This window comes from Poecilia latipinna, unplaced genomic scaffold (genome assembly GCF_001443285.1).
Source record: "Poecilia latipinna isolate Pla-1442-1.1 unplaced genomic scaffold, P_latipinna-1.0 Scaffold2213, whole genome shotgun sequence".
Taxonomy (NCBI): domain Eukaryota; kingdom Metazoa; phylum Chordata; class Actinopteri; order Cyprinodontiformes; family Poeciliidae; genus Poecilia; species Poecilia latipinna.
Window position 1 is genome coordinate 849 of NW_015114829.1, and position 10,335 is coordinate 11,183.

General features: G+C 39.4%; 1 protein-coding gene across 4 annotated transcripts in view; it reads right to left on the reverse strand.

The window, feature by feature from the left end:
• Nucleotides 1–9,063: 9,063 nt before the first annotated feature.
• Nucleotides 9,064–10,335, reverse strand: part of ttll10 (tubulin tyrosine ligase-like family, member 10) — a 54,327-nt gene continuing 53,055 nt past the window's right edge. For all 4 annotated transcript variants that reach the window (XM_015017975.1, XM_015017974.1, XM_015017976.1 and 1 more), the window contains exon 13: nucleotides 9,064–9,681. In XM_015017975.1, the coding sequence (XP_014873461.1) occupies nucleotides 9,272–9,681 (410 nt within the window). In that variant the 3' untranslated portion in view covers nucleotides 9,064–9,271. The remainder of the gene's footprint in view (nucleotides 9,682–10,335) is intronic.

Here is a 10,335-nt window from a genome sequence, read left to right on the forward strand (position 1 = left end):
TTCTATTAACTACTCCTCAAAATGGAATAGTTAAGAAAACATGCCATTGCTGATCCTCATTAGTCAGGAAATTGCTGTAAGAAAGTTAATGCTTGCCTATTTCTACAGCCAGAATGGTAGTTCAAAAGTTTAAAACCATTGGAAATATGTCTAACGAGGCTGAATGCTGAGGGAGGAGGATGACAAAGAAAGGAAGGAATTAGACTGTTGCTGTAATAAAACATTTTTGATCTCATGTTTTTATTTTACCGAAGTTTATTAGGCGTGCAAATATGTGTAGAAGAGGCCAGCAAAAGGCACATATTTTGTAAAGAAGTGATTTTATTTGACAAATCCCCAGTACTTTCCTAACATTTTTTCCATGTTACCTCTGAATAGTTGTTGTGGAGAAACACCACAGAGGAGTGGATGACCTCTCCGTAAACATGAGCGGGTTGACCCTCCCAGCCCCTGATTGGCTGCTGAGAGTAAATCCTGTGGTGGAGCTCATCTCTGGTCCTACCCCACAGCACCACCTACAGACACAAGAAAGTACGAGTGCACACCATTCTTTTATTTTTTATTTTTATTTTGGAATGACAGGAACAAACATTCTCATCTTGTGATCTTTAAGGCTTTCTGAAAGCCGAAAAAGGTTTTCTTTGCACTTTGGCTCTTTTTTTCCTCACTTTTTAGCCTTGAATTTGACCTTTAAAATAGTGCTGTTTGTCTGAACTGTGACCTTTTCAAGCAGAAAAGTGTCCTGCAGGAAAGCAGTGAAGCAGTGCTGTGTCTACACAGGTGTTGAATGGCTCTCCACTCAGGGTGTCATGACCTGCAGGAGGCCATGACCCAAAAAAAAAAACGTAATAATCATAACAGATGAAGCATGTTTTTTTGTTTTCTTGCCCTTTGTAGAATTTTTCACAGGGTCACTAAACATAAGTTTAATGTAGAACTTAAAAAAAACTACTGTTAAAGAACTACGACTAACCTGTTCTATAAACACAATTTTGTCTGGACCCAAAATGAGTGAAACAGCAGCCAAAGAAAACTCCAGCAAACTTTTAGGGAGTCTGAACAATTGTTAATAAAAGCCATCTTAAAAAACAGTAATAAGTGTTGCTCTTTGCATGTTCAATATCAAAAATAAGGGTTGGGGAAATAATGTGTGTGACTGATGTCTGTTTTTTTTTTTATCTTAGGTAAAAGAAACACAATTAAAAATCTTGTTTTATTCTTGCAGAGTGTATTATACATGTGCGAGTGTGAGAAAATGGAAAACGTTTGTCTGCCTGATATTTACTGAACCACCTCTGCACTCTGACTTTAAAGACTTCTGCAGTGGCTTTGTGGCTTTACTCTGACCTCCTGTTCCAGGTGTCGCACTGAGGCTTTGCATGGCAGCTGTGGTGCCAGCTGCTGCTCATCTCTGCTGTTCCTCACCGACAGCTGAACTCTGTTTTCGCTCAGACTCCATACTCTGAAAACACACACACACACACGACACATCGTCTGTCAGTGGTCAGTGATGAACTTGCTAAAGCAAGTAAAATGACTGTGGCTCCGCTGCTTTGTACACTGTGTGAATGTCTAATTCACAGTGGCTTTTAAGTGTCAGAAATGCAGCAGAACTGTGAATTTGCTGATGTTTTTTTTTGTCTAATATGCTCTGTTCAGCTGGTAACAGCATTTGTCAACAATATGAAGATAACATAAGGATGAACAGTATTAAAACCTAATGCCAACAACATGTCTGCATCCCCCCAGCCTAGACTAATCAGATTATAGAGATCGGAGGGGAGACAGACGTGCTGCTTATCTATTCCTGCAACAATTTGTAGCTTTATCCTCCAATAAGAATGACGGTTGCATAGATTAGTTTGGTAGAAGTTAGAACACACCAAACCTGTCATTTCACTGGGAACTACGTAGACTACAGAAGGATTTCTCTTAGATCATGTTGATGTAAAAAAAAAGAAGATTTAAACAGACACAGTGTTTTGAAAAATGTTTTTATAGTCTGGTCTTCTGGTTCTGGTTTGATCTGCATCCCCAGAACCAGACATGGACAAGTAGCAGGTTTCTACGTTTGGAGAAACAAACAGCTTTTATGCTCCTCTAATCTGGAACAAAGTTCCAGAAAACTGCAAGACTGCTGAAACGCTGAATTCCTGTACACTGTGTGCACAGTTATTAGGCAAGTCTTAGTTTTGGCCATATCATTTTTTCATGCATATTTTACAAATCTGAACTGTATAAATCTGAATGCTTATCGAATATAAATGTGTCAGCTGATGTGTATTTGTTTAATGAGGGAGTGTGGAGTCCAAGGAGATCAACACCCTTTGTCAAGTGTGCATAATTATTAGGCAGCTTCTTTTCTTCAGGTAAAATGGGCCGATAATGAGATTTAAGTGACAATGAAAAGTGCAAAATTGTAAAAAGTCATTCAGACATTCAGAGCGATGCAGCACTCTTGAAATTACTAAGCTATTGGGGTGTGATCACAGAACCATCAAACATTTTGCTGCAAATAGTCATCGAGGTTTAGGACTAAGGTGTGAATTGAGTTTAGGTTTCAGGTTAGGCACGTACTGGTAATGGTTGGGTTTACAGTAAATCCTGGTGAAGATAGACAGACAATATGTGTGTGTGTGTGACCCAGATGGATTGGTTATAATCCTCCACTAGTGCTATCAGACCAGTGTACAGCATGTGGTCTTGCAGTTATACACAACATGTGTCAAACTGGTATCTCACAGGCTGACTCTGACTATTTCTGCATTTTAAACCTTAACACTGCAACACGTGTTCACACTTTACTGCAAGTACCACAGTTGGTAGCACTGTGGCGTTGCAGAAAGAAGGTCGTAGGTTCAAATCCCACCCTTGGGTCTTTTTGCATGAAGTTTGCATGTGTGCAAAATTCAAGCAGGCAGTCTGCATGCAAACTGTATGAAGTTACATTTAATAATTCTCCAGGTACTCCGACTTCGTCCCACAATCCAAAATCATGACTGTTAGCTTAACTTGTCTTTCTAAATTGTTCTGTGCTTGTGTGCTTGTGTGTTTGTGTGCGTGAGTGTGTGGTTACTTTCCCTGTCTGTCTCTGTCCAGGGTGCACCTAGACTCTCACCCAATGACCACAGTAGATGGGGACTAAGCATAGTGCCTGTCCTGTCCCTGATGAAGAAAATGTCCTCTCATGAAATAATGCTGGGAATTGTTGAAAAAGCTCATGGGGATGAAGAGAGACGTCTCAGAGAATGCTTAGAGTTCTGTTCTTGGAGTGGCTCTCAAACAGATCCTGGACAGAACCATCTTTTTCAGATCCAGTGATCCTTTCAGCTCCCTTCACTATCTTCCCCAGGGCCCTCTTATCTACAACTGGACTTGTAGATAAGACAAGACTCAACCAGTGCTTTGCAGAACTGTCTGAAGATGATAGGAGAGAGGCCGATTTTACTATCCCAGCAGTGTTCCATCGTTAAGGACTCTGTACTTAAAAGAATTTAAAATAGACATGTGACATTCATTTTAATGCCATAAAACACATCCTCTGTGACGCTATTGTAACACTTGTCATAATTTAAATGTTTTCAATGCGTGACTTTTGTTTTTGAGTCATACGTTGCCAGGAAGCAGCGCTCCACCGCTATACTCTTTGCATACTTAGCAAAGCAAGATTACACGGTCAGTACATGTGCATGTGGCGGTTGCTCCAAGTCCCGTCTGTCGAGTTCTCCCAGAATATCAGCATCAGTTTTCTCCAGACTTTTAGATTAGATTAGATCTGGCCAAATGTACACTTTTCTGTTCCATGTCAGTGACAGTGAGAATCTGCAATATGTCGTGTTTTTAACATCAAGCATTGCATATTTAAAATGAATGTTCTTCTTTTGCTGATTTAAGAACTCTGAAAGAAACCATTATTAATTTAAGATTTCAAACTTAAATAATGATTAATGTGTGAAACCCTGAATGTCGACCTGGTTAGAAAGTATTGCTGATACGGAACTCATGAGTATTTTTTTGAAACCCACCTTTAAAAATACCGATGACTTCTTGATACATTAACACAGTTTTAATGTAGCCTATCAATGTCTAATAAATTCCCCGTTCATAACATCTAGACACTCTGCCTTCTGCTAACCACGGAGAGCTGAACAATAGATAACCAGACTGATAAGGAAATCCACTTAGTTTTGGTGCAAAATGGTTGCGTAACAGAAGCTCCTAGAAGTTTGAAAACCAAAGTGAAAGATGCTGTTAAAAACTATTCCCAAAACCTCTGACGACGATGAAAAGTTATGAAAACAAAGACGTCCAAATTATTTCTGTATTTTTAATAAGCAATCCAATCTTAAAGAATCAATGACTGCTCCAGAAGAGCGAAGTACTCACTTAGTACTCACTTAGTACTCACTTGGCTATGAACATTTTTCACAAAAACTTAAAATTGTGAAAAAGGAATTAACCTTTAGGGTCATAATGATGACATTTTTATGGCAAATCTAACACGTTCGTTGTCTCAGGTGAACAAAAATAAAAAAACATTCTAAAATCCGAATATTGGTAAGAAAAACAAACAATGTTTAAACTTCAACTTCCTGAGTGGAAGTGCCCTGAAACATTGGTGTTTTTTTGTTGTTGTTTTTTACAAAATACCACTTCCTTTTTGTCAATTTCCATTATGACAAACACATTCCAATGTAAGGAAAGAGAGCAAACTTTCAATTAGCATTCCTGTTGGTTGCTTTTGTGACCACATTACGCTATAAATGCATAATTGTAGTAAGCACGATTGACGTATTACATTTCGAAGGAAATGTTATGTGTTCTCCTGCATAAGAAAATACATCACTACTCTGAAGGAAATGTATCACAGTTCTACGCAATTACAAAACCACCTCAGCATGGTGATCACTACGTAATGGTGTCAGATTTAGATGCTGTGGATTTGACTGATGAGATAACTCACTTCAAGCATTGTATTTTTTATTTATTTATTATTTTTTTTGCAAGTCAGACATTTCCTCCTAAAAGATCCATCTGGGTTTATGTTGTAGTCCTGAATGACCAGCTGCTTTAAGTGGCATTAATTAAACAACCCATAAGAAGCTGTAGTTCCTGTTTGCGATTAGCTTCCTGGTAATCCCTGCTGCCTCAGACTGATGGGGGGATTTGTCCAGCCCTTTACTATGTATTAAACCTCTCCACGCTCTTGTCTGGCAGTAATCTGCTAATCATATCAGTGTTGCCTCACCAGCTTCACAAGATTGACCTGGGGGAACAGGAGTGCTTAAGTTTGTCTGTGTCACTCTTCTTGCTGCCTGCTAGTGGTTAAAATATCAGATCGAAGCTGATAGCATCAGAATGTTTATGCATCACCACAGACTAACCAAGTTTTCGGACTTGCACTGTGAATAGTTTTGCAAATGTATTTATACTTCTTGAACTTTTTTCATGTGTTTGTCTTTGCAAAATTGTGTGTATTGTACGTCATATGATTGCCGGACATAAAGGGGCACGTAAAAGGAACGAACATGAGTCATGATTTTCAAAATCGTTTACTAATAAGAGTCGGGGAAGTGTGGGGTTGATCTGTGTTTAGCTTCTCTGACTCAAATGTTTTGAGGAATGTCACCATTTTTACACATACAGAAAATATAGAGTAGTAAAGTGCTATATATAGTACAATATTTTGTTGCGAAATAACTCAGATTCATTCAATTTGGAGCGAGAGTCACATAGAGCACAGGGTTCTATGTTTTCAAGTTCTCAGTTGGATGTTGGCCTGGACTTTGACTGGACCATTCTAACTCATAAATGTGCTTTGATCCACCCCTATCTGAAATATTTTGCAGCTTCTAATAGTTTTTCTCCAAACATTTTCCTTCCCTGTCCCTTAAAGAAAGGCATTTTCACAGCATGATGTCTCTGCCACCCTGTTTCACTTTGGGGACGTTATATTTTCTATCACAGCTAGTGCTTTGCAACTAGCCCAAAAGGTTTGTTTTGATCTTATCTGATCACATCACTTTCTTACACACATTTGCTTTTTTTCCCCCCGCATGGCTTTATAGCAAACCTTAAAAAGGACTTTTTCAGGTTTGGTAGATTGAAAAGAACTGTTTGAGATGTTCAAACAGTTCTGTGATGTCAAAGAATGTGAAAAAATGCTACATTTTAATCATTTTTTGTCTGTAAAATCTTGAAAATTATCTGACTGCAGGCGTCCCATTCACGTGTTTCAAAGCAATTTTGCAGCAAATGTTTGAAGTTCTCAAACATAATAATATCCTCTTTAACTTTAACCGATGGTTTAACTTCCTCATGTCATGATGTCCAATATTATTTTAAAGATTTTGCTGTTTGATATTATCAACAGGAACATGAAAACTGAAAGGAAATGACTTGACATGAGTGGCATCCAAAACTGAAACTGCCAAATTACCAGAATCTTAAGGTTTTTGATGTTTTTGTAAAAAAACAAAACAAAAAAAAAACATTAAAGATTCTGATCCATTTTTCAAGTCAAATCAGCCAAAGTTATTGCAGAAAGAAATCAGATAAATTTCTTGCATCATCATAGTTTCAAGTAGCTGTAACTACTTTTGAACCTTAAAAGACAGCACACAGTCTGAGCATGGCTTTGCAGAACATGGTGCAGCTTTGAAAACATAGAGCAGCTCCTGCATTGTTTTTACATTTTAACAACCTGACAATACAATGCCAGGTAAAACCACAGCGGTGGCCTGTTTCACTTCATACACTGTCATACTTCCTCTTCCAGAACTTACAAAACCATGTTTAAACCTGTAAGCTTAAAATGATACAATTTGTCTGTGAAATTCACATTTCAGACAACGCGCTCCCTTTAATCCTCGCAGCTCTTTTTTGCTCTTGATGTTTCTGACCAACTAACATCCCTAAGCCCAAAACAAGTTGCGCACATCTTACCCCAAATTATCCCCAGAGAGTTCCAGCAGTTCAATTTCATCTGGACCCACTTCGTCTACTCCCGTGTGCCTCTGAGTCACGCTGCAGCATCCCATGACCAGCAAGGACCTTACGCTCTCAGTCCCGTCTCAGCAAGCCGCCGTCCGCACACTGAGAACCATCTGCAGAGGCACTCAGCCAAGCAGTTTGTGGCAAAATAAAACCAAGCAGATGACATGAAAAGTAGAGGAGTTGGGGGAGGTTGGGTTTAGAAGGGGATATTGTTCTTCAGAAGAGGAGGGGCAGCATAAGGAGACTGAGCACTAGTTTCCCCTTTCTAGCAGCATGCAGAGCATATTTCCGTAAACTCCTTAGAACAAAAGATGTCGCGACGCTTAAAGAGGTACTGAAGATAAAAGGTGGTAAGGTTTTTGGCAAGTCACAGTTCAGAAGTCGTTCCTTCCTGTTGAGAGGCAGCAGAGGACTGAGCTGCTTCCTCACTTTGCTTATTTGACACTGCACATGCCGGGGATCCGCTGCTGTGAGAAATGAAAGCTGCTTGTGATGTCGCTCCAAACGAAAGACAGAAAAGCTCTTACTCCTCTTCTTGTTGACAACATGAGTTCATTGATGCCTTTACCGAGAAGCAGGTGGATGATGAAGCAAACTTCCTGTTGGGAAAGATGTGCGGTCACGCTCACCCCATGTTTGCTGACTTCCACCCTGAATGTGGCTTATCAAGTGAGATAATTGCGAGTTATGACACAGCAAGGTTAAGAGCTACAATCAAAACAAGCTGCAACAGCTGTGAGGCCGGTGGCAGTCCTCCTGGTTGGAGGACGATGAGAGGGATTGTATACAGTTTGTGGAAGAACACAAATGTTGTCTCAACCTCTGTTGGAAATTAAGTCACCTGACAAAATGTATGTTTCCCCATAAACAAATCAAACAAAAACTATTTGCATTGGGAGGTTTCACAATTAAACAGAAGATGCCATTTTCAATAACTACTGCAGTTTCACAAATAATACATTCCTCCATCAGAATAGCATCTTTCATACCTAGTACAGGACCCTTTTGGTTATCGACTGCTCCATACATGATTCATAGCTTTCCTGGAGAATCTTAACCTACTCCTCATAGTCTCCACTTCTTTCATATTCTTAATTCAGGTGACCATTAGGGTCACTTTATTTTCCTTGGCTTCTTCTGAAACCAAGTCTTGACTGATGTTTTGGATTCTTCTGTTTAAAGCTCCTTTCATCCCCAAACTTGAGCTTCCTCATTGGTAGTACCACATTTTCCCTAAAGACTGTCTGGTACTTGACTGAATCCATCTGACAATCCACGTACTGCAGTTTGCCAGTACCAGAGGAAGCAGAGCAACCCCGGAGCATCACTGAGTCGATGCAATGTTTCAGCGTAACAAGCCGTACCCCTCATCTACAGATCTGAAAAGATCCGGTTTTAATTCATCGCTCCACAGAACAGAACACCCAAAACCCTTTGGTATTGTTTTTTGGTCAGTGTTGGTATCCATCTTGAAGTTCAGGCAAGAAGCCCTTCAGTGTTTATTATGTGGTAACTAAAACCAACATGGTTGCTGCCACCAAGTCTTGCTACACGTCTTTGGCGGTCAGCAAGGGGTTTTGGTCAACCGCCTCCTCGACGACAGTCATTAATAGCTTCCTCTTTTAGCAATGCCTAAGTGGTGAAGGCACCTTCATTTTAAACTTGTGAAGTATATTTCCAGCTGCATCTCTTGATACATTCAGAGCTTTTTCCATCTTTTTTATTATCTGGCCTTTTAGTGTAAAATAGTGAGTTCTTCTCTGACTGTTCGGACAATTCTCCTGACAGCCATATTTCTACGACATCTAAAACTGTAGTCCAGGTACTTACAGTTTTCTATCTCAAACACACCTCATGGAACTAATGAAACCCTTGGCTGATTGCATCAGGTTTACCTAAGACACCACTGGGTTTAGTAATATTACACTGCAAAGTCAAATTTCTTTTAAGTCATGTTTGATACATACATTTTTATAACAACTGAATGTGGCATAGTTTCTTGACTGCTATAAAATGGCACTATGTGCCTTCCTGTGCAGAGGAAAACAATAAGAACAGACAACGTTGTGGAAGACAAAGGCCGCCTTTATTGTCATCCAAAACTTTTCCACCTGCACTGCTCAGAGATCACATTTGTTTCCATCGCTGTTCCTTTTTTCTTCTGTACCCTGATCTGACTGCGTACCGTTTGAGTTTTCATCAGAAGGCCTGCAGACAGAACTGCAGTCACCTGGGTTGCAAACAATGACAGAAACATGGTGATCTTTCACTTCTGCTAAGCCTTCGTTTGCTTCCCATCATCTTCGGCTTTCAAACGACCCTCAACAGAATTGCATTTGCTCAGCTTCAGTCTGACTTGAGGTGCTCTGGTCTTCCTCCTGACAGCCATTGGGCATTCACCTACTGACGCTGCGCTTTGATGAAGAGGTGATGTTTCTGTCTGAGTGACTTCAGTCAGAGGATCCTCCTGTGATGCAACAGTCCCTTTTGTGATCTCTGTCCTGGTCTTGTGCTCTCTGGGCTTCCTGTTGTTTTTAGCTTTCTGGCAGACATCACTGCTGTCGGTCCTCTTGTTGTCGACATGTCCTAAGACACCGCTGTACAGCAGTACAAAGTCCTGTTGACTGACTAAAGGAAGGATTTCCTGCCTGAGACGACACTTGTTGAACAGCTCCAGAGTTAAATCTAGGCAGAAAAAGCGGTAGAGGAAATGTTTAGATCTTTTAGCAAACGTTAAGTGCCAAGAATGAGAAATCCAGCTCATGCATAATGAGTAAATGTGTTTTGAATTAAGCTGTATGAAGAAAGTTGAATGTGAATTTAAAAATCTTTTAAATGATACTGGCTAGTTATTTTGTGGAGGAGTAAAAACGTGAAAATGAGACTTTAGTTAACTGTATCTCATATTGTCAGTCTTAAAAACAACCCTTATCGATTTAAAATAGACCAATAAAAACCGGAAGCAGAAAAGCTTGGATAAAACAAGGTTTCTGTCAGTCTCAAAACTTTTGACAGGTTGAAATGCTAATTTATGGAAACATAATATGAGTAAGCAGTAGGTAGAAATAAAATTGGAAACCGAAGACTGGTTACATTATATCTCAATTGTTAAAAAATGCTGAAGTACAGGGAAATGTTTAGTCAGGAGGAGAGATCCTAATTAACATCCACAATGTAATTTTATAAGCCCTGGAGGCAAAACATGTATTTTGCCAGCATTTCTGCTAAATGTTAAGAATCATTAAAAAAAAAAAAAAAAAAAAAAAAAAAAAAAAAACTAAACCAAAAATTAAAAAATTAGGAAAAATTTTAAAGATTTTTTTTTTTTTTCCTCCCCAC